Below are 23,538 nucleotides of genomic sequence, written 5' to 3' on the forward strand. Positions count from 1 at the left end.
CCCTAGACTGTGAAAGCACTAAACCACTTAAAAGAAAACTTGAAAATCATTCACAGAGGTGGGTATGAACTGTTTTTTTTTAGACTAGAAATTAACATTTTTCCTTAATAGGAAAAAAAATTAAAAGTTACAGTGTATTGTATAACTTTTACTAAAATACTTGTATTTTTAGCAAAACATACTATATGTACCCTAAAACTTTATTATTAATTTAGGATTTTTTTCCCTTTGGGATTCTATAAATTTCAGTCTAACTTATTAGAATGTTGGGGCTTAGTTGAAAAATAATTATTCATTTGCCTGATAGATAATTAATGTTTCTCTGTCTATACGAATAAGGCAGGAAGGTGAACCTGTGGACCGTCAAAGAAGGATCTGCAGGATAGCACCCTCGATCATTTTAAAGGCACGCTACTGTCCCTATCAAGTGTTTCTTCTTTACTTGGGAGGATATTTTTGTAAATTGAGAAAGATTCTTTAATTAGTATTTTACATTGAAATTCCTCTAAAGCATTTGTATTTGTGAAAACAGTGATCTTGGCCTTATTTAGACACAGGTCCAAATTCAAACATTTGGTGTCTGTCTTTTGGGAGACAGTGGGATTCCTGAATTTAATTCAGCAAATAGTTTAAGTAGTTGCTCTGTCTTATTACTATGCCAGACTCGGGGTAGTGAGGCAGTGGCTTTGAAGAGGCACAGTTCTGTACCCTCAGTAAATCTGTAGTGGACAAACCCAAGGTGATATATGGCAGTGTGTGATTCAGCCTGACAACACAGGAAGGAAGGAAACAGTCGTATTCAGAGATGCGAAAAACCTTGAATTCTAAGGTTAAAGGGCTCTAAGGTTGTGATTAAAGAGATTAGTAATTAGGGCATTGATTTAAGTAATTTTTATTTGAGGTTGACCCTGAACGACTGCAATTAGTTAACCTCGAACATCAGAATGTTTCATTTAATTTTGCCTGGCTTAATGCTTGTTAAAGATAATTTTGGCTAGCCTTCTTATTTTCTCTTTTGTCCTAAAATCATATAGGATTAGGTCCCTAAACAAAATTATTTTGTTCCTCTTGTACTTCATCTTGTTCTTGTTTTGGATTTTTTCCCTCCCTTTTTTTGTCTATATTTGGTAATTATGGGAGTATTACCTTAGGGCATCTGACAATTACCTTAGGGATTCTCACCAATCACAGTAAAGCACTAAGACACTGCCCAAGGTTAAATAAAAGGGAAAGGCTTCAAAAATAACTTTGGTTTTCCTGTGACTAAGTAAAATGATGAATTTATAGCAGTCTTTTTTACCAGCTAGGATCAGGTAGCTTTTTTTTTTTTTTTGCTGTAATTAGAGTGCTTTTGATTACAAGTAAGAGAAAATCCTGTTAACTGGCTTAAACTTCAAGGAAACTCATTATCTGTCGTAGTAAGTCCAAAGATAGGGTGGCTCCAACACGATATGATTAGGGCTCAGGCTCCCTTCTTCTGGCTCTGCTCTCCTTAACATGTTGGCTCCATCCTCAGGGTAGTAACAACTAAAGCAGGTCCTGTGTCACACCTAGCATAACAGCCTCTTGAAGAAGAAGCTGTCTCTTCTTGTGTGGCTGTCTTAGCAGCAGGGAGCTCTTACTTACTTGTCTCTCACATTTTCTCTTGTCTCCTTCATGCCCTTACCTAAACTAGTCCCTGGCAAGGAGCATGAGGCTACCCTGATAAGCTTAGACCAATCAGGACCCCGTGTTTGGAGGTGCGGATAGATGTACACAGAGGAGGATGGATCTCAGTAAAATGAAAGTTCCATTAGAAAGGATGATGGCATGCTTAGGAGTGGATGTTTGATAGGCAGTCAGCTGTGTCAGTGATGGTAAGCATTCTTTTCTGGATTTTTTTGTAGGTCCCCTTCTGAGTTACAGACAGATATTTTTGTATCCTATATTTATTTCTGTCCTTTTTATTCATGGAACCATGACAGGGACAATTAAATGCCTCGAAGGATTGAGATAGGGACAGAGAATTAGTGAGCAAGGGCAGGGAGAATTGTCCAGCTAGCTGATTTGCACACACTGGCAGTGAGTGAGTTGATGGTGAGTGAGGAGGAGGTGATAACCTAGGGGCCAATGTGACAAGGCTGTGTAAAACCTGGAGAACCAAATGGAAAGGATTCAGCTTTCTCAGGTGTGCGGGAAAGCACACACACTCTGAGAATGGTAAAAATGAATCTAGTTTCTCCAGGATGACTCTTAAAGAAGGTTGGTTGGGAGAAACTCAATGAAGCCATCTAAGATCAGAAAAATCTCTCAAGGAGAAATAATTATTAAGTGGATACATTTACTGAGTACTAACAATGTTCAGTTTCTGTAATAGGTGTTTTCATTTCCACAATCCTATAAGTTAGGAATTATTACTTATATTTTGTAGATGAGGGAATTGTGGTTGCTAAGTGAAAGTTCAGGAACTTGCCCCAGGTCACATTGTGAATATCAGGCCCAGGTCTTGAACCTTTGCTTTTTTGATCCCGAAGCTTGTGGTCTTTCAGATGTACTGGATTGGATACTTTCCTAAGTTAGATAAAGCTCTCCTTTAACTAAATTGTGAGTTTATAATTTGTATACTTTGCATTTAGTTGTATAATCTTTGACACGTATTGTAAAGTAGCTTAGTTACTCTTACAGATTAAATTCATCCTGCATGTTTTGACTGTTAAGTAATGAATTTGAAACAAGTAAATGAGTATGTCTCTTGATGAAAACAAAACTTTATAGAATGCCTAAATTTAATATGAGTTTTTTGATAATGAGTTTTTAGCATTCAGAAAATTTTTTTCATCTTAGCTATCTGAATTTTAAGGACTTGATCACTTATGTTTTCTAAGGTTTTTCAGTATTTTTCCTTGAAATACTTTAGAATATAGCTCGTTTGATTACTTGAACGTTGAGTGACATCTGTGTCTTGCAGATATCAAACCTTCCAATATTCTTCTGGATAGAAGTGGAAATATTAAACTCTGCGACTTTGGCATCAGTGGACAGCTTGTGGACTCCATTGCCAAGACAAGAGATGCTGGATGCAGGCCATACATGGCAGTAAGTGCAAAGGCCAAACCTTCTTGCTTGACATTCATTGCACAGAGAGCCTGTGCCCTTTGGTGCTGCACTACTAAGGAATCTGCTTTGGTCGCGCAGTTTCACCATACTAGAATATTCTCCTCTTCCACGAAGACCAAACTCAGTTCTAGCTCTTCTATGAAACTTGGCGAAATCATCCCAGTGAACTCCTGTTTCATTGTCTTACCGTATTCCTCTTGCCTGGCACTGAGCATTTATGGTCTTTTCTGATTACTGTTTTTTCATTATATTTTAGTTAGTTCTCAGAAGGCCTCTTTTGTACGTCTAGACCCCCATATGCTGTCTTGACTGTAGGAGGTACTACAGTCAAGTAGTAGACATATTGATTGTATGTTTACAATCACTGTTACAATTGATTGTATGTTTACAATTGTAGTAGACATATTGATAATGTAAGTGGTGCTGTTTCTGGTTAGAGAAGAATAGGAAGCCGAATTCCTCATAGAACTCAGTATGTCTCATAGCATGTTCAGAGGTAAGAGAAACTCACTGACACGTGCAAGGTAGAGGCATTAGTTATTTCTCAACCTGGAGTGTTATAATTCCTGCTGATGCATAGGAAAGCTACTTATACTGATATGTTTATTTTGTAACCAGCCAAAATACTGATCTACCTCTTTTTTTAAAAAATTAATTTATTTTTGACTGCGTTGGGTCTTCGTTGCTGCTCATGGGCTTTCTCTAGTTGCGGCAAGCGGGGGCTGCTCTTCGTTGCGGTGCGCGGGCTTACCATTACAGTGGCTTCTCTTGTTGAGGAGCATGCACTCTAGGTGCGCGGACTTCAGTAGTTGTGGCGCACGGGCTTAGTTGCTCCTCGGCATGTGGGATCTTCCCAGAACCAGGGCTTGAACCCGTGTCCACTGCGTTGGCAGGCAGATTCTTAACCACTGCGCCACCAGGGAAGTCCCTACCTCTTTTTTGAATAGGTTTCAGATGGCACTCAAGGTACCATTCTGCAGGTAATTTTTGCCTTAGCATTCCTCATATTTATTGATCTTTCTCATATCTATCTACCTACCTATAATCATATATATTTTGTTACTTTTCTCATGTTTATTTTTGTTGCTTTGCCTAGAACTGTATCAATGTTGAATGACAGTATTGATGGTAGGATTCTTATGTTGCTTGACTTGAAAGCAAATGTCTTTTTCTGGTTTACTAAGTGTATGTGTATATATCTGTGTGTGAGAATGTGTGTGTGAGAGAGAGAATAAGAATGAATCAGAAATGGCTATTAAATTTTATTAAATGCCTTTTTGGCCTTGTTCAGTGTATGATAAAATGTTTCTGTGCAGCTGTTGATATGACACATCATAGTAACATATATTTCCTGTGGTTGAACCGTTCTGGCATTCCAGAAATAATCCCTACATGGTTCATAGTTTATGTGTTTAATATATTTTTACATGTGCTATATTAATATTTATAATTGCTACATAAAAATGTTTGAGATTGGTTTGTAGTATACATTGTAAAGGTTTTAGATGGGCTATGCAAGTTTTAAAAATCGAATTGGGAAAATTTTCATCTTACTTTATTCATACAGTAAAAAAGTATTGATCACCTAGTAATCAAAAACATAACTTTGGCCTCCTTGAGCTCAGAAAATTTTCCCCAGAGCTCAGAACAGTTGTGATGGTATAGTTTTCTGTTCTTTGAGGTTGAAATCCATCTTGGCCAGGAGTCTTTGGGGAAAGATACATAATTCTTTTTTTGTTCTAAGATTTTTTTTTTTATGTGGACCATTTTTAAAGTCTTTATTGAATTTGTTACAATATTGCTTCTGTTTTATGTTCTGGGTGTTTGGCTGTGAGGCATGTGGGATCTTAGCTCCCCGACCAGGGATCGAACCCGCACCCCCACTGCATTGGAAGGTGAAGTCTTAACCACTGACCCGTCAGGGAAGTCCCCATAATTCTTTGAAAACTGTGAAATTTTACTGTTTCCTTAGCATCACACATATGCGTGGGTGGGTGTGCGTGTGTATACATATACATACTTTCCTTTTCTTAGTTGTTTTAAATGTTGGGTGTAAGACCTGTTTACTGCAGTGTTTTAAGTAGCAATTATGTGGTAGTTTTAAAATCTGTCCAATCTCTAATACACCTCCCTTCAAAAGGCGGTGGCTAAGTACAGCCTTGAGTGTGGACTGAACTTAGGCACTCACTTCTCATGAGTAGCATGTGGCAGAAATGACAGTGCATCCCTCTGAGAGTTGGTCATAAAGAGGCATGTGGCTTCGTTCTTGGTTTCTTTCTTGGATTGCTCACTCTGGGGGAGGCCAGCTGCCATGTTGTGAAGACACTCAGGCAGCTTTACAGAGAGACTCATGTGGTGAGGAACAGAGGCTTCCTGCGGTACTGTGTGAGTGAGCTTGGTGACGAGACCTCCTGCCCCAGTGAGGCCGACAGCCCTGGCTGACATCTCAGTTGAAGTCTCATGAGAGACCCTGAGGCATAACCACCAACAAAAATGCTCCCTGAAGCCTGACTCACAGAAACCTGAAATAATAAATGTCTGTTGGTGTCAGCTGTTAAGTTTTGTGGTGCTTTGTTACACAAATAGCTAACCAGTACAAAGTGATTCATGTTAATCTTTTTACTTATTACTTGCTTTCAAAGCATTTTAGTCCGTACGTTTCTGCCTTTTGGGACATATTAAAATTCTTCTTTTAGCATGATAAATGGTCAGTTAAAAAATGAAATATTGGAAAGGGTCTGTTCTGTATTATAATTATATTCAGCACTTTTTTTTAACTGTTTATTTATTTTTAATTTTTTTTGGTGGGGGGCTGTGTTGGGTCTTAGTTGCTGCGCGCGGGCTTTCTCTAGCTGCAGTGAGCAGCGGGGGCTACTCTTCGTTGTGGTACGTGGGCCTCTCATCGCTGTGGCTTCTCTTGTTGCAGAGCACGGGTTCCAGGCATGTGGGCTTCAGTAGTTGCAGCACATGGGCTCGGTAGTTGTGGCTTGTGGGCTGTAGAGCGTGGGCTCAGTAGTTGTGATGCACCGGCTTAGCTGCTCTGCGGCGTGTAGGATCTTCCTGGACCAGGGCTCGAACCCATGTCCCCCGCATAGGCAGGTGGATTCTCAACCACTGCACCACCAGGGAGGTCCCTGTTCAGCACTTTTTTGCCATTTTAATATAAAAAAATAGAGGAGTTCAAAATTTGAAAATATTGAGATTGTCAATTTCTCCTTATTCCTTGGTTTTTATTTTGTATACTTTAATACAAAGTAACTTGAGTTGTGTATTTATTATAAATTATATGTTTTGGATATAAAATTGTTTTATCTACTACTTTTTTGCTGTTTTTGTTAATATTATAGACCCTATTCTCTAAGTTGATATTTTCCTCTTGTTAATTTTAAAAAGCTTTTTGTTTTTCAAATCCGTACTTCTGACTTAGATTTAGGATACAGCATCTTTAATTAGTTTCATGGATCTTAAATCTCCACTCCTCTCAAAGAATACTTTTCAAAATATTAAAAATATTACATGTACAAATAGAGAACGAACATGTGTCAAAAATATATTTAACTCATTAATGAGAAAACTGGACAGACAGGTTAGTGAAACTGGCTCAGAGAACATTTGCATCATTCTGTATTTACAGTCACTAAAGAAGGAATATTGCAACAAGATGGCTAATCAAAATATAAATTTGCTAATTATCTCCAGGTCAATAAAATAATAACTTTTGGGGTTGTTGGACAGAAATCATTTGCATCCCTACCTGACAAAAATCTGCAGGTTATTGTGTAACTTAAGTGTCTGGGCCCTAATGAAACAAGTACACTTACACAGTCCTTGGGCAGGCTTGCTGGTGCTCCACTGTGACACTGAAAGGAAACGGAATCCTTTTTTGGATTTATTTCCCGGTGTTGGATAAGTTTTTCTAACACACACATGATAGGCATTATAGCTGTTTGTGACATAAACATACAGCAGTTTTAGAATGACATTAGCGCTGTAACCACAAATAATAGGTGCCCATTTTAAGCATACAATTTGAATTTTGACAAATGTAGTTAGTCATATAATCACCACATCAGTCAAGATAGAAAATATGTCTCATATTTTATAGGATCATTGGTCCTATTTTCTGTCACTGTCGGTTAGGTTTGCTTTTCCTCAAGTTCTTTAGAAATGCCATCCTACAGTCTGTGCTTGTTTGTGTGTGCTTTCTTTTGAAGATGTATCGATGCTGTCCGTGTGTATTTGTCGTTCAGTCTTTTTATTGCAGAGAAGTTGTTATTGTATCAATAGACCACGATTTATTTATCCATTCCGCTGTATCTTGTCATTGCTGAGTTTTTTAGTACCTGTTATGTGTATTAGTCATTCAGTTTTTTTATTGCGGAGAAGTTGTGCATTGTATCAGTAGACCACAATTTATTTGTCCATTCCACTGTGCGTATCTTGACGTTGCTGAGTCTTTTAGTACCTGTTATGTTTCTCCATTGATTTAGATCTTCTTGCTGTCTCTCAGTGATGTTTTATAGTTTTCAGCGTGGATCTCTTGCGCACCTTTTGAATTTATTCCTGAGGAATTCATGTTTTTCGATGCTAATATTGTAAATGGGATTTTTAACTTTTTCCCAATATTTTGCTATCATTATAGAGAAATAGAGCTGGTTTGCACATTTTGACATTGTGTCCTATGATCTTGCTGGTTTCACCATTAATTTTAGTAGGGATTTTCTAACTAAACAGTCGTAGAAATCCAAATGTTTGTGAGTAAAAGCCGTGCTTTTCCCCCCTTACCTTTTTGTACTGGCTGGGAACTCCAATATAATGCTGAATAGAAGCAGTGCCTTGTTCCCAGTATTAATTAGGAAGGACGTGTTCTGTATTCCACCACTAAATATGATGTTAGCTGTAGGCTATTTTACATACATTTTATGAAATAAGAAGTTTCCTTCTCAGTATGCTAACAGTTGTTAAATTTTATCAGATTCTAATCCTACATCTGTTGAGATGATCGTATGACTTTTAAAATCATTCTATAAATATGGTACATTACATTGATTTTCAAGTATTAAGCCCATATTATCTTCCTGTGATATACCCCACTTGATTATAATATATTACCACTTCATATGTTGCTAGATTAGATTTGCTCATATTTTAACAATTTTTGTGTCTGTATTTATGAGGGATATTAATTGTCTTGTAATGTTTTGGTCAGGTTTTCATAAATGGCTATGCTGGCTTCATAAAATGGATTGAGAGGAATACCCTCCTTTTCTGTGTTTTGAGAATAATTTGAGTAAGACTGGTGTTATTTCTCCCTTGCATGTTTGAAAGAGTTCACCAGTAAACTTACCTGGGTCTGGACTTTGTGGAAAGGTCTTTAATAACAGATTCATTTAAAAATTTAAAAAGTTTTGCGGTTATTCAGATTTCTACATTATTTTTGTAGGTTTTCATTTTCAAAGAATGTCTATTTCATCTGTTTCTGTAAGATCAATAGTAATATCCCCTCTTTCATTCTGACTTTAATAATTTGAGTCTTCCCTCTCTTTCTCTTGATCAGTGTAGCTAGAAGTTTGCCAATTTTGCTAATCTTTCCAAAGAATCAACTTCTGCTTTTGACATTTTGTATTGATTTTTGTTCGCTGTTTCACTTACTTCTGCTTTACATTTTTTTTTTTTTTTTGCGGTACGCGGGCCTCTCACTGCTGTGGCCTCTCCCGCTGCGGAGCACAGGCTCCGGACGCGCAGGCTCAGCGTCCATGGCTCACGGGCCCAGCCGCTCCGCAGTATGTGGGATCCTCCTGGACCGGGGCACAAACCCACGTCCCCTGCATCAGCAGGCAGACTCTCAACCACTGCGCCGCCAGGGAAGCCCTGCTTTACGTTTTATTACTCCCTTCCTTCTCCTTGCTTTGAGTCTAGTTTGTTCTTTTTCTGTTTCCTTAAAGCTGTCAAGTTAGGCTGTTGATTTGTAATCTGTCTTCTCTTCTAATATATGCAATTACTGCAGTAAGTCTCCCTCTGAGTAGTACTTTCACTGCATCCCACAAACTTTGGGTAATTTCATTTTGGTGATTTCACTTTCATTGAAATTGAACATGAGTACTGTGAAATAATTTACTGAAATTATTTCAGTAAATAATTTCATTGATTACTTCATTTTGTAACTTCATTTTATTAATATTTAGTTCAGAATATTTTTAAACTTTTTCTTGAGACTTCTTCTGTGATCCATGTGTTATTTAGAAGTGTGTTCTGTTTTTAATTTTTTCTTGGAGTATGGTTGCTTTACAATGTTGTGTTAGCCTGCACTGCACAGCAAATGAATCAGCCATACACATACAGATATCCCCTCCCTTTTGAACTTCCCTCCCATTTAGGTTACCACAGTGCATTAGGTAGAGTTCCCTGTGCTATATAGTTCCCATCAGTTGTCTATTTTATACATAGCATCAATAATGTATATGTGTCGATCCCATTCTCCCAATTCCTCCCCACCCCACCCCTTTCCCCCTTGGTATCCATACATTTGTGATCCATGTGTTGTTTAATCTCCAAATATTTGGGGATTTTTTAGATATCTTTCTATTATTGATTTCTAATATAATTATTTTGTGGTCTAAGAACATGCCTTGCATGATTTCACTTTTTAAACATAAAGTGTGTTTTATGGCCCAGATCATGGTTTATATTAGTGAATGTTCCATGTGAGCTAGAGAAGAATGTGTATTCTGCTGTTGTTGGATGGAGTATTTTCTCTCTTGGTTGACTATCTGGGATTTTTATGTAATGTGTATCTTATCAGGTAAATAACTATATTTATATCTAAAAGTAAAAGTGAAGAGCTTCCAATGAATATTTATGCAACACAGTACTCATATTCAAAACAAAATGCATAGGTCTCCAAAGTAATTGTTGCTGACAGGCAGAGAACATAACACAGTGACCATTATGCTTCTCTGGACGTTTCTTTCAACAGCAGTTACTGTCAGTCTTAGCTAAGGATCCATTGTCAGCTCTGTGCTACTGATAGCCTCTCTCTCTTTTCTTTTCCATCCCTGGCACACTATGTAAATAATGGTCCCTTATTTCAAGGAAATGTAAAAATGCTCCCTTCATAGAAATTACTAAAAATGATTTTTGCTGTTTTTATGATAGGATAATATATTATGATACTGGCAATGCCTTAATTTGGTTAACAATTAGACTAATTGACAAATATCTTTAAAGATATAGATGTAAATCTATATCTTTTTAAAAATATTTATTTATTTATTTTTGGCTGCGTTCGGTCTTCATTGCTGCACGCAGGCGTTCTCTAGTTGTGGCGAGCGGGGGCTACTCCTCGTTGCAGTGCACGGGCTTCTCGCTGCGGTGGCTTCTCTTGTTGCGGAGCACGGGCTCTAGACGCATGGGCTTCAGTAGTTGTGGCACGTGGGCTCAGTAGTTGTGGCTCATAGGCTCTAGAGCACAGGCTCACTAGTTGTGGCGCACGGGCTTAGTTGCTCCATGGCATGTGGGATCTTCCCATACCAGGGCTTGAACCCATTTGCCTTGCATTGGCAGATGGATTCTTAATTACTGCACCACCAGGGAAGTTCTGTAAATCTATATCTTTAAAGGTATAGATATTTAGCTTTATGATAAAGAGTGAGTGGAGCAATTATAATAAAGTTAGCTCATACTTGCTTTTGTGTCTCAAATATACTGTGGTATGTCCTTATTCACTGAAGCAAAAAGTGATAAGATTCTAAAACTTAGTCTTTTTTTTTTCTTCTTTTTACCATTACTTGCTACTAATCTGGCCCTGTAATTCTTTATGATTTTCCTTTTTCCTCCTCTTTTCTCCCTCTGTCTGTTCTCAGCTTCAGTTTTGTAAACTCTTGTGCGTTCTTAGGGGGAAAAATTAGGCTTGTATTCCCTTTATGGAGGAAGCCGTTGAGTTGGGTCTTTCCTTGCTGTTCGTTTTCAGTATAATATTGGCTTCCTATTACTCCCAGTCTGGCCCTAAACATGGATTCCTCTAGGAGTGTGCTGGTGTTCTGGCTGCCTACCCAGCTCCTGCTTCCATTACTTGCTCCTGGAGGGTGTGTGTAATGAATGACGGTGATTTCTCTTTGTGTTTTAGCCTGAAAGAATAGACCCAAGTGCGTCACGACAAGGATATGACGTCCGCTCTGATGTCTGGAGTTTGGGGATCACATTGGTATGTTCATGTTCACTCAATCTTGTCATTGTCGTGTTATAAGACATTTAGAGATAAAAGAAAATTTAACCATAACCAGTCTTTCACCACTCATAAGAACATATCCGGTCTCTTCTAGTCTTTGATTTTATATACCTATTTCTCCCTGCCCCCCAAGTGTAGAAAAACAAGTTTTTATCTTAAAACTCAAGCTAGAGTTGATTATTTCCCTTGTGGTTTTGTGAAGTGCCTAGGGCTCTTTAATGTAGTGGCCCTGGATCTCTTGGCCACGGATACTAGGAGTCAGAACTGCGCTCAGAGCAGGAACAGGGAGGCCAGCTCACCTGCGGTCGGTGCAGCAGTGCAGCTGCGTCCCCATCTCAAGCAGGAGTCGTATGTCCAGTAATACTGTGGACAGTGTGTGTATTAGGTGCACATACTTATATATATGAAGGTAGTTATATACTACTTGGAATCTTCTATTCACCGAATAGAAAAGTCACACATGCTGAAAGTAATTCCATTGTTGAAGGACAAGAACCACCGCGGTGACAATTCTCAGTGAAAGTTCTACCTTAGAACAACACTGAGCGAGAATAGTAAGAAGACTACTTAGTTTGTAACTAACAAGCATGATGAAATAAACTGTCTCACCTGTGGACTGGATTGAAATTTTGGTTCTATTTTAAAAACAGATTCATTTGCTGATTTCCTTATTACCAAAATCTGTTTTGAAGTTTTAGATTTATTTTCTTGTGCTTGCTGTTTTACCAGGGCTGAATGGCATTTTTCTGATCTCAGAGCAGCTTCTTCCACATTGGATGTGAATTTTACATCAGTATAGGTGGGGCTGTGTCCTGTTTGGTAGGCAACCCAAAACTTTTCCTCCCGTCTTAGTAAGACCCCAGAGCCCCGAGACACCAGGTTCAGAGCAGTGAACTTTTCCTGTAACTTGTTAAGTAATCTCCATTTGTTTATTGGCATTATATGGCACTAAGGTCCTCTTCCTGAGGATCACACACCCTTGTGAGTGTCCTTGGTGAGTCACTGTGCCACACCTAATGAATTCTCCGTCTAGAGACATGAAGGCTGACAGCTCAGCTCCGCACAAGACTCCATCTGGTTTCCCTTGTGAGCAGACATGGGAGACACCTCGTGGAGTCTTTTCTCAGCGTGAAGCCACTAACCAAAGGGGATTCCTTCCCCGTTAGTCAGGAGAGAACACAGAACTTGGGAGTCTTAGGTCTGGTGACTGGAGCAAGACTTATAGCTAACAACTGAGACAACTGTTTGCATGTAAGAGGTAATCACGACTCAGAAATACCTATCTACGTCCAAGCCAGTTATGCTTAAAAAGCAAGTTTTTACTTTATTGTAAAAACAAAATTTTGTTCTGTGAAAGGTTTTAACATAGGAATTTTTTAAGCAATTTCCTATAGTACCTCTGGCTAAACTTTGTTTAAAAGCAAGGCGTTCAGTACTTATAATTGCTTTTTAATTTTTCATAGAGACATTATTTTCATATAATATTTTTAAAATTATGAGATGTGTGAAATTAACTCCTAAGATCCTAAGTCTTTCACCTAATGATGTTGTGTCTTACTGTTTCCTTCTCTTATTAAAACCTGTTCTCAGGAATGAATCTAATGAAGCAATTCCCATTGCTGTGAATAATCAAGGAGGTTTACTTCTTCCCAAGCGTTTGTATTTTTATCAAAAAGAAACCTCAGCCAAAGGAGTGGATTTGCGTGTGTGTGTGCGTGCCCACCTGCCTGCTTTCCCACAGGCGCAGGTGCAAGTGGAGACGGTGCTGAGCTGCAGGAGGCCTCTTCTGGGGAAGAAGGCCCTCCCATACCAGCTTCCTGTCGGAGGACGGCTTTATGATTGCTTGCTCGCCTTCCTTTCATTGTGCAAACTGGTACTTTAATATTTGACTAAACTGACAAAGTCAAATCTCAGTGGAAGAAGCTCCAAAACCATCTTCTCAGATAGTGCTCTGTCTGTCATGTGCCATCTCTGATAAGTTTGGGGTCGCCTGTCAGTGCACGTAAAATGGGGTTCATTTAGGCCATGCTGCAGACTTAAACCTAGTTCTTGGAAAAAGCACAGTTTCTAGGTTTCCATTGTCCTCAGAACAGAGTGGGAGAAAGATGAGAATACAGTTCACAAATATGTTTGACCTGTGGCAGATATGGACATACTATCTTGATTTCTAAATATCCCTTCCACTTAGCCATAATTCTGAAGATTGCACCTCAACCTGATCTTGATTTGAGTCAAGGCTTTTTCAAGAGTTTTGCTTGGAGTTTAGATTTACAATGTGGCCTTTCCAGTGAGGAGTAATAAGTACTGGATTAATAAGTAATGCCCAGTGTATTTTGCTTTTTCCTCTGTGTTCTCTTTAGTACGAATTGGCCACAGGCCGATTTCCTTATCCAAAGTGGAATAGTGTGTTTGATCAACTAACACAAGTTGTGAAAGGAGACCCACCACAGTTGAGTAATTCTGAGGAAAGGGAATTTTCCCCAAGTTTCATCAACTTTGTCAACTTGTGGTGAGTATTTGATTTATGAATGCTCAGAGATATACGGTGAGAGGACAGTGAGGTGATTACTTAATCTTAGCAACACTGGTACTTTATACTGGGGAAGGGGAGCCTGCTTCATATCGCTCTGTCTTCTCAGCTGGGACTCTGGATCACTGTGGCTACATGGAAGGCTCCAGCTAGCCTGGAGAGGCATCACTCTCTTATTCTGCTACTCAGGTACTGATGAAAAACAGATGTGGGTGGTGGAGAAGCTGCTGCCTCCAGATTTCTAGTACCTTGTACAAGAAATACAGCCTAGGTGAGATTGATCATCTTATTCTGATGTGGTTCTAACAATGAAATTGTACCAGAATCACTTGGAAGCTTTTACTAAGTTAAGATCCTGCCAGACTTTCAGGGGTGGCTCTCTGCTCTGACCTGACACGTAACCCAGCTGGGTGTATGTAGTAGTGTCAGGCCCAAAGCTCAGTTGGTAGAACCATATACTGCCTCACAGAGACCTTATTCCAAGGAACCTTATTCCAATAAGTTTCCTTATTCTAGGAACCCCACACCTGATATTGTTCACTCCCCTTTTTACAGGCGTGTATGTGTTTGCAGCATGTAAGAATAAATATACACTGATATGGCAACAGGACAGTCGTGCCTTGTTATCTAAATTTTAAATAAAACCTGTTTTGTTATCATTTGAATATTTTTGATAATTATTCTGTTTATCCAACATGATTTAAAAGTAAGATATATTTATGAGCAAAAAGCCAGAGCATTTTGTATATTTTCATTCTTGAAAATGCTTTTCTTTTTCTTAATTTTTTCTTTCCAGGAATGCTGTTTCTCTCTACTCTTTTAGGTCCTATAAGACTAAGACTTAATGTTTCACGGTCTAGCATTGCCCTCTTTTTGAATATGTAGAAAACATTTGTTTGGCTCCAGTTTTCAAGTCCCTTTCATCTTCTCTAACCAAATTCTACTTTTGTGTTGGTTTTCAGAGGGGAGAAGAATACCTCAAGATTTTTAGATAGAAGAGGGCCATAAGGATGACGCAAATTGGCTGCTTTTTCCTTTTAAAAAACCATCTACTTTTACCAATTTGCACACATATATACAGTATATAATTGCAAAATGTGATCATTTTATATATTCCACTTTAATGAAATATTTGGTTAAAAGAATCTGTGTGAGTCATAGAGCATAATGTCTAAAATAATCACCTGGGAACACTCCACCAGGATTGCTTTCTTCTTAATTCCTGATCTCTCTGTTGGTTTTGTTATATATATATATATATATATATATATATATATATATATTTATTTATATTTATATTTACATTTACTTTTTATTTCTGTGTCCCGTGGTGCAAGTTCTCTCCCATAAATAGTGGTTATAGACTTGAATCTCACGTTGTTTTCCCTGAGTAGGTACGTAGTTCCATCTCATTCCAGATCATTAAGGTCTGCGGTTGAAGTATTATCTGTTTTTGTGATATGCTCGTATCAGCTCTCCACATTTGTCCATTCTCCCTTCTTCTATCCCTGAGCATTTTCTAGTATCTAACCTGGATCATTTGGATTCCTATTTGGTTTCCTCATAATCCAATATCACCTTGTTCCAAGCCATTTTCCTTCTTTTTGTCACAGCTGTATTTTTTTATGATGCATGTCTATCCAATCATTACTTCTTGTTGAAAACTTGTTTAGAACGTGCGTTCTTAGTGGAGTGCTGTCACCCCCAAGGGACAAAAATTTGTTCTGAAGAGCCAGAAAATCCTGCATAGTATAATGGTTTGTAGCAGATACGCAGTATTTAACTTTCATGGGAAGGGAGGGTAATAATGAAAAAATGATGAAGAAGCATGAAGTCTAGTGCTAAGAAAAGCAACAAATGAAAACCTACTATATAGCTCAAGGAACTCTACCCAGTGCTCTGTGGTGACCTAAATGGGAAGGAAATCCAAAAAAGAGGGGATAAATATATACATATAGCTGGTTTACTTTGCTGTACAGTAGAAACTAACACAACATTATAAAGCAACTATACTCCAATAAAAATTAATTTAAAATAAAAAGAAAGAAAAGCAGCAGACTAGAACATAAAGCTGCTTTTAATGGAGATGAGATTATGGAATAGTCTAAAATACACTTAAAATAAGTATATTTAAGATGCCCAAGGAAGTAAAGGTGTAAGTTTCATTAAAACTGAGGAAGAAGTAAACAGAAATGAAACAGTTAGCTATGAAAACTAATTAATTAGAAGGCTTGGGAATGAAAAAACATAGCTATTGATACAAAGATACAACAGATGTGATGTACTCTGGACTGAAAACACTTGAAGACAGAGTTGGGGAACTGGAAGATGGACTTGAAGGGTTTCCCCAGCATGATGTAGACAAATATGTATGAAAGAAAATAGTTAAAAATCAGTGAGAAGAGAATGAGTAATTCTAAGATGTATATAATGGAAATGAAAAACAGCTCTGAAAGTGGAGAAGCAATATTTAAGGAGATAATAGTGGAAAAGATTTGAGAATTGATCTAGGATAGGTGCTCAGATTTCAGTTAAAGTCTCTGTATCACATAGGATAAATAAAGGTAAATTTATACAAAAATTCACTGAAGCAAAATTGCAGAACAATGATAAAGTAAGAGTTGGCAGGAAGAGAACTTAGAGTACCTGCAAGAATGAATGAATCAGACTGACAGCAGACTCGTCATCAGCAACACTAGTTGCCAGAAAACAGTGGAGTCATAGCTCCAGAGTGCTGAGGAAAAATAATTGTCAACCTCATCCTAAAGTTTTATACATGGGCACTCAATTATCATTCAAAATGAGGAAGTATAGATTTTTTTTTTCCAGGAAGGGAAAGCCTAAGAGTTTACCGTTCACAGATTGTTTTGAAAAGATATATTTGACCAAGAAGAAAAGTAAGCCCAGCAAAAGGGTGTTGCAGGTTGGTTCCCTGGAAAGCAGGCTTTGGGGACAGTAAAAAGTGTACAGGAAGTTGGTTAAGTGGTAGGTAGTGACCTTTGGATCAACAAACAGCAAAGGGAGGGAAAGCAGGGCTAGGCAGAAAGGGGAGTTGGGCGGCAATGCAGCCTCAGCCAAAGCCTCCACCAGCCCTGTAGGAAGCTGTGAAGCTGGGCTGGCCCTCCAAGGTTGACTCGTATGGGAGGAGGGTCTTGGACTTTACGCCCCTTTGTGGATCAGTCATTAGATACAGGCTGGCGCCAGAAGGCCAAGGTGGCTGTCTTCAACTGATACCATCCCTTAGAAGCCACAACCGAGGGCTGCCTGCTGGCAGCCCTCCCAGCAGTGGAGGAGTAAGTTCTTCATTCCTAAAGAAGGCATCTGTGTAGCACAGTGAGGCGTCCACTACAGAAGGTGCAGCTGTGAAGAACAGCACTGAGTTTAGATATAGGGGACCTGTATTGCCCAGATTCACGTCTGATACTAAAAAAGTGAATGTAATTGAGGTTGGAGGAGAGTGGTGATTAAGGTACGGTCCAAGATAGATCAGGAAAATACAAACAAAATGAAAGCACTTCTGGCGACATTAATTAGACAGGGTAGAATTCAAGGGGAAAATGTCAGGAGGGCAGAGGTTTTTCATATATCAATATAGTCCTTATGAAGTTGTACTACTGTGAACTTTTGGAACAAAGAACACAGAATTAAGATACAGAGTGCAAAAATGTTTTAGTTCTAAGGATAAGTTTATAAAATTCATATGTAGCTTATCTCCCAGACTCGCTGGATTACAAGTTTCTCTTAGGGTAGTGGCCGTATATATTTAGAAACACACAGGCACACAGACATATACACTTACAATCTTATACTTACACATGCATTAAATACGTTTAACTACATAGTATTCTAACATGTAGCTATGCCATGATTTATCCAATTTTCACCAGTTAACTTGTTTCTAATTTTTCACTAATGCTCCTACGTTGAGTATCTTAAGGGCAAATCCTTAGATTGTAGATTGCCTCATTTTTTGTGTGTTTTTTATGTTTGGCAGGTTGTCTGCTTTGTGACTTTGTATCTGAAGGGGAAAAAAACCTACTTATTTGATTGTAATACTTTGTTCGTGAAAATAAAAGTACTTGGGTAACTGTGTGTCCATTTTAACGATGTTAATTTTTGTGTTATTTTAGCCTTACCAAGGATGAATCCAAAAGGCCAAAGTATAAAGAACTTCTGGTGAGTCTGAGACTTGGGGAGTTGGAGCTGTCTCCTCACTCCTGAGCCCTCCAGCATGCTGTCCACTAAGCAGCAGCCGGCCTCTCTGTCCTAGACTGATTGACCTTAATGAGCGTTGTTAAAGAATGTTTTAAAGCAAAGAGATTTGGGAAGAGGAGATGTGTAGGTCTAGTTTTCCTACTCATTTACTAGCTGGGTTCTCATGGAAGAGTCTGGCCTTCACATGGTATAAAAACTACCCGAAGGAGCTTGAGCATTCACTTTGAGGAGCCGTTTCCACTGCGTGGTCTGTGTGTATAACACGGCCATAGGAACTTGCTGTGCTCATCCTGCCTTTATTAAAAGCTCTCACACAAACTGACAGCGTATGGCCAATTCTCATTTCTTTGAAAGTTCTCACCCTTCCATGGAACTCGGACTTTTTAAGCAGTCTACCGGATCTGGCCTTGGTCTTGGCAGTGAAGAAAGTCCTGTGACCTAATAATGTGGGAATATTTTAGGAAAAGACCCACTTGTCACACTAGCTTCTGGTTCTCCAAGGATGTTAAGTAGAACTCCAGTCAACCCCAGCACTGACTAAACGTATTTGGTTAGTGTACTTAGCAAAGCTATGAAAGAAAAATATCGCTGGGGGTGGAGGACGAAAAAATGAGTTTGCAAGGCAGGTACAGAGCCATAGGCTTTGGAGAGCACAGCGCACAAGCTCAGGGGAGAAGTTTCCATTGTGCCTCTTTTGGAGTGGGGGTCAGAAGGGTCGAAACTGAAGTCTTTTTGTAAGGTCCTTCTGCTACATGTGGGGAGATATGGGAGGTTGGAGTTCATGCCTGTGTCCCACGAGGAATAGCGACCATGATTCATGCCGTTCTTCTTGGCTCTCAGATGGCGGCGGAGGCTCCAGCTATGCTTTGTGCTGAGGAATGTGCCGTCCTGGTACACAGATAAGCTTGCAGACCTCACAGCCAGGGCGGTTCCTCCAGAGCCTGACACCGTGCATCGTATCTCAGCGGCTCACACCCATTAACACGTCTGCGTGGAGTGCAGACTGTGCTTGCCTTGCTACAGTCATTTACAGCTCGACCTGGCTGGAGCCTGCAGTTCTGTGCTGTGTCGAAACTGGGAAAAGTTCCGTGTGAGCTCTGATGCGAATATTGATCATTTTTCTTTTCTTTTTCTGTTTTTCAATATTCTTGCAGAAACATCCCTTTATTTTGATGTATGAAGAGCGCGCTGTCGAGGTCGCATGCTATGTTTGTAAAATCCTGGATCAAATGCCAGCTACTCCCAGCTCTCCCATGTATGTCGACTGACATCGCTGCTACGTCAGACTCTAGGCAAAAGGGCTGAGAGGAAGCAAGACGTAAAGAATCTTCATCCCGTACCACAGTGTTTTTATTGCTCGCCCAGACACCATGTGCAATAAGATTGGTGTTCGTTTCCATCATGTCTGTATACTCTCGTCACCTAGAACGTGCATCCCTGTAATACCTGAGCGATCACGCAGTGTTAGTGCCGGTCAGAGAGACCTCATCCTGCTCTTTCGTGATGGACGTATTCATGAAATGTGGAAGTTAGTATGATCAATTTGTTGACCGTGATTAGATCACATCTTAAATTCATTTCTAGACTCGAAACCTGGAGACGCAGCTACTGGAATGGTGTTCTGTCAGACTTCCAAATACTGGAAGGATGCGGTGATGGGTGCGCTGTGTCTGAACACAGACTTGGGCTGGAGTGAGAAGAGCAGGCACAGCCAACGAGACGCATTGCCTTCTGGAGCTGGGAGACGGAGGAGGGATTTACTGTCTTCACCAAGTGCAATAGATTTACTGATGTGACATTCTGTTGCTTTACAGCCACTGTCGATGTCTGGGGATGGATGTACTTAGCCAAATTCCTTCCCTGTTAGAGATATCATGTTAAATCAGAGGGAATTTATCTTTACCAAAAACCACGTTGCGCTCAGAGAGGTGAACATTAGAAGATTGAGACAGGACAGAACGTGTTCTTTTCTCCTTCCCCAGCCCTCTGCTCTTCACTGGGGAGACTCAGGAGTCTGCCACTTGTCAGAGAAGGTGCTGATCCTAAGAATTTCATTCTCAGAATTTGGTGTGCTGCCAACTGGATGTTCCACCTGCCACAGACCACCTGGACTGGAAGAAGAAAAAAGTAGGAGGGCAAAGTTTACAGCTGTTTTCAATCCTAGAATCTTATGGAACAACTTGCAGCAGCTGTGTATTTCCCCTTGGTCCCAAGCCTAATACTTCAGCCATCATAACTGACTAACAGGGAGAAGTAGCTGGTAGCAATGTGCCTTGATTGATTAGATAAAGATTTCTTCTAGGCAGCAAAAGACCAAATCTCAGTTGTTCGACATCACTGGCCCAGGTCTTCAGCTCCTGCATCTCTTTACCCACCTGTGTGGTCTATTGCCACTATGTGACTTTTGCTTAATCCAATATTTCGCCTTTTTCTCCTGTATCAGAAACATTTATAATTACCAAGGATGTTCCTTACCAAGGAGTTTTAGCCCCCAGTCTCTCACATGCTCTACTGTTTAAAAGGCTGAGAAGCGTGGGGCCTAGCTGATGTGGTAGGTAATGAAGGAGCATCTTTTCTAGAGAAAACCGCTTGACCAGAGGAGGATGGGAAACGGCAGTCTCTTAGGTGAGATCATCACCTGCGAGAATCTCTAGCAGGTCACCACCATTTCTTGGAATTGGGAGTCTACAAAAACACAAAAACCAAAAAACCCCCGAAGAACCCCAGAATAGTTCTAAGAGGCCATTTAAATCTGCCATCTTCTGCTGTCCTTCCTCCCTTACCCATGGGCCGGGTCTCCGTGGTTTCACTCTGGCCTCCCTGGCCCCGAGCGTTTGTGTGACAGTCGGTCAGGCAGCACTGTGAGTGGCTCACGCACACTGGAGTAGAAAGCTGCCATGGTCTGAGACGCAGATGGGGCTGCGACGGAACCAAACAATGGTAGGTGTTGCTGTGTCTCCTCCCAGGTGACGGTCACAAACACTTCTCAACAATAAAGGGAGAATGGTGCTGTTTACAGTTACATCCCTGTAAATTTCAGAATTCACCTGTGGTTTATCGCTTTGGTCCACTTGCCTGGTTTTCCTGTTTTCTCCCCCATGGCACCTGAAGCCCAGGCTTCCCAGTGCTCTACAGGAGGCCCTGCAGTGTCTGCCTGTGACCACACCAAGCCATCATCCTCCACCATTCCCGGGGACTCCAGAGGAATCTGCATCTCTGCTGTCAGCCTCCTGTGTGGCTCAGCATAGGGTCACTTTGCCATATACCAATGGAGATAGAAGCAATTCTGACTGTCCAGGAGCTAATCTGACCGTTCTGTTGTGTGGATGACCACATAAAAAGGCAATTTTAGTGTATTAATCATAGATTATTATAAACTATAAACTTAAGGGCAAGGAGTTTATTACAATGTATCTTTATTAAAACAAAAGGGTGTATAGTGTTCACAAACTGTGAAAATAGTATAAGAACTGTACATTGTGAGCTCTGGTTATTTTTCTCTTGTACCATAGAAAAATGTATAAAAATTATCAAAAAGCTAATGTGCAGGGATATTGCCTTATTTGTCTGTAAAAATGGAGCTCAGTAACATAACTGCTTCTTGGAGCTTGGAATATTTTATCCTGTATTCTTGTTTGAATTCTTCCTCTATTTAAGATATATACATGGAATCGAAGTGTTTATGTAATAGTTCTATCCTTTTGCCTGCAGGTCAGTTGTAATAAATCTAGGATGTGATGATGACTTTGTAATTTGATTTTCTGAAGTCAGACCCTGAGAGGGTCAGTTCCATTGGAATTATCCAATTCCAAGTCAATTCCATTAAATTATCTGTGCATTTCACATGGGGGAAAATTCTCTTCTTCTGGAAGTGTGTACAGCTTCTTTCTTTTTCTCGCCCCGTCTTCTGGCTGCCGTTTCTCTGCTTATTCTTCTTGGAAAAAAGTTTTGCGTTCTGTTTGAGCAGGCGTGATGATGGGGTCAGTTCAGATTTGTTTCTTTGTTGGTTGTCCTGGCTTGACCCAGCATTTCTTACTGCTGAAGGAGGAGGGTGCCGTGTCATGGTGGAGAGACAGCCTGTAAGAACGCGGCCTGCCTCGGCCCGACATCTGGCTGCCAGCCCTGCTTTCTGCTTCCAGTCCTGTGGCTGCTGGGTAGGCATCAGATGTCAGCTCATGCATTCATTCACGGCTACTCGAGAGAGGAGGGGTAGGGGGGAGATTGGTGGGTCAAAGCCCTGCAGAGGTCAGACCTGGGAGGTTTATGGATGGAGGACAGTGGAAATTAGCAAAAAGCCATAGAGACCTGGGAACTACCACAGAGAAGAATCTGGAGCTCCAGCCCCAGGACTGACCTGTTGTGCTCCCACCTGTCGCTCGTTGACAACATCCTGACTCATTGAACATAGACTAACTAATCCAGCACCTTACCCTTTTCCTGTGCCTGCTGCTAACTTGATCTCGGAGGCAGCAACACCATTACAGAAGCAGGTGTGGTAGGTATCGAGCATTGTCCAAGGAAGGGTGTAGCCAGAGGCATCCTGACCCCTCTGGCTGAGCCTTATCTGCTGGGGAATGGAGACCCCGTGGAGTTTCCAGATCCCAGCTGAGCACCAGCTGTGCGCAAGACAGAGTGTCGTAGGTGGACCATGTACTCAGTGTTTCGTGGACCCTACCTATGTTTGCTAACCTCAGCTTATCCTGACTGTAGCCTTCTGAAGCAGGTGGTAGAGGCCCTTTTTAGAGATTAGAAAAAAACAAGGCTCAGAGAAGTGAAGTTCTGGCTCTGATAACAGAGTAGGGAGGAGAGCTGAGATTCACATCCAACACTCACCATAAGAAATTACATTAATTAAAACATGGCCATCAAGAACGGGTTGAGCTGAGCGCTGGGAGATTGAACTATGGGGATAACTCCACTCACAAGCCTTACCAAGGCCTGCTTTGCTGTCTTGAAGTCCTAGTGGCCCCTGTGAAGACAGCTGTGTAGAAGGTAGTTACTTAGAACTAACCAGAGAACTCTAGGTCCTGATTCTTAAGCACAACATCTGAGAATTCAGTGTAGAAGGATTGAGGTCCCCATCAACATGATGACAATGTGGCAGTCACTGAAGCAGGAAAAGGACTTGAGGTGGCTCTTTTAGTATTAAAATGCCCTTTCACTTCTTGATTCCATCCGTCTGTCTTAGCTGCAGGAGGATAGATTGGGGATGCATGAAGTCTTGAAAGTGCCCAGATGCTGGCTGCCCGTCTTAGAGGTGCAGAGGTGCTTTGTGTCCCCAGCTCTTAGCCATAGGTGTATGCTCCAGTCACATCCACGGCATCTGTGCTCGTTACTTGAAATGCAAGGGGTAAAGAACCTAAAAACCGTTGGTCTTGACCTTGTTGGCTCCCTTAAATACCTTTGTAACTGGTTTGAGGGAAAATCCAATCAGCAATGGGTGGCTTCCTTCTGAGGGTCCACTGTAAGA

General features: G+C 40.3%; 1 protein-coding gene across 4 annotated transcripts in view; it reads left to right on the forward strand.

Moving 5' to 3' along the window:
• The window catches only part of MAP2K4 (mitogen-activated protein kinase kinase 4), a 104,918-nt gene extending 83,007 nt beyond the window's left edge, over positions 1-21,911 (forward strand). For 3 of the 4 annotated variants that reach the window (XM_030861387.2, XM_030861385.2, XM_060290180.1), the window contains 6 exons: positions 7-58; positions 2,948-3,075; positions 11,222-11,299; positions 13,684-13,832; positions 17,984-18,029; positions 19,223-21,911. In XM_030861387.2, the coding sequence (XP_030717247.1) occupies positions 7-58; positions 2,948-3,075; positions 11,222-11,299; positions 13,684-13,832; positions 17,984-18,029; positions 19,223-19,336 (567 nt within the window). In that variant the 3' untranslated portion in view covers positions 19,337-21,911. Of the gene's footprint in view, positions 1-6; positions 59-2,947; positions 3,076-11,221; positions 11,300-13,683; positions 13,833-13,962; positions 14,125-17,983; positions 18,030-19,222 lie in introns of all 4 variants that reach the window. The other variant, XR_004040590.2, reaches the window with a different exon arrangement.
• Positions 21,912-23,538: the final 1,627 nt, after the last annotated feature.

Source organism: Globicephala melas, chromosome 20 (genome assembly GCF_963455315.2).
Source record: "Globicephala melas chromosome 20, mGloMel1.2, whole genome shotgun sequence".
NCBI classification, from domain to species: Eukaryota; Metazoa; Chordata; class Mammalia; order Artiodactyla; family Delphinidae; genus Globicephala; species Globicephala melas.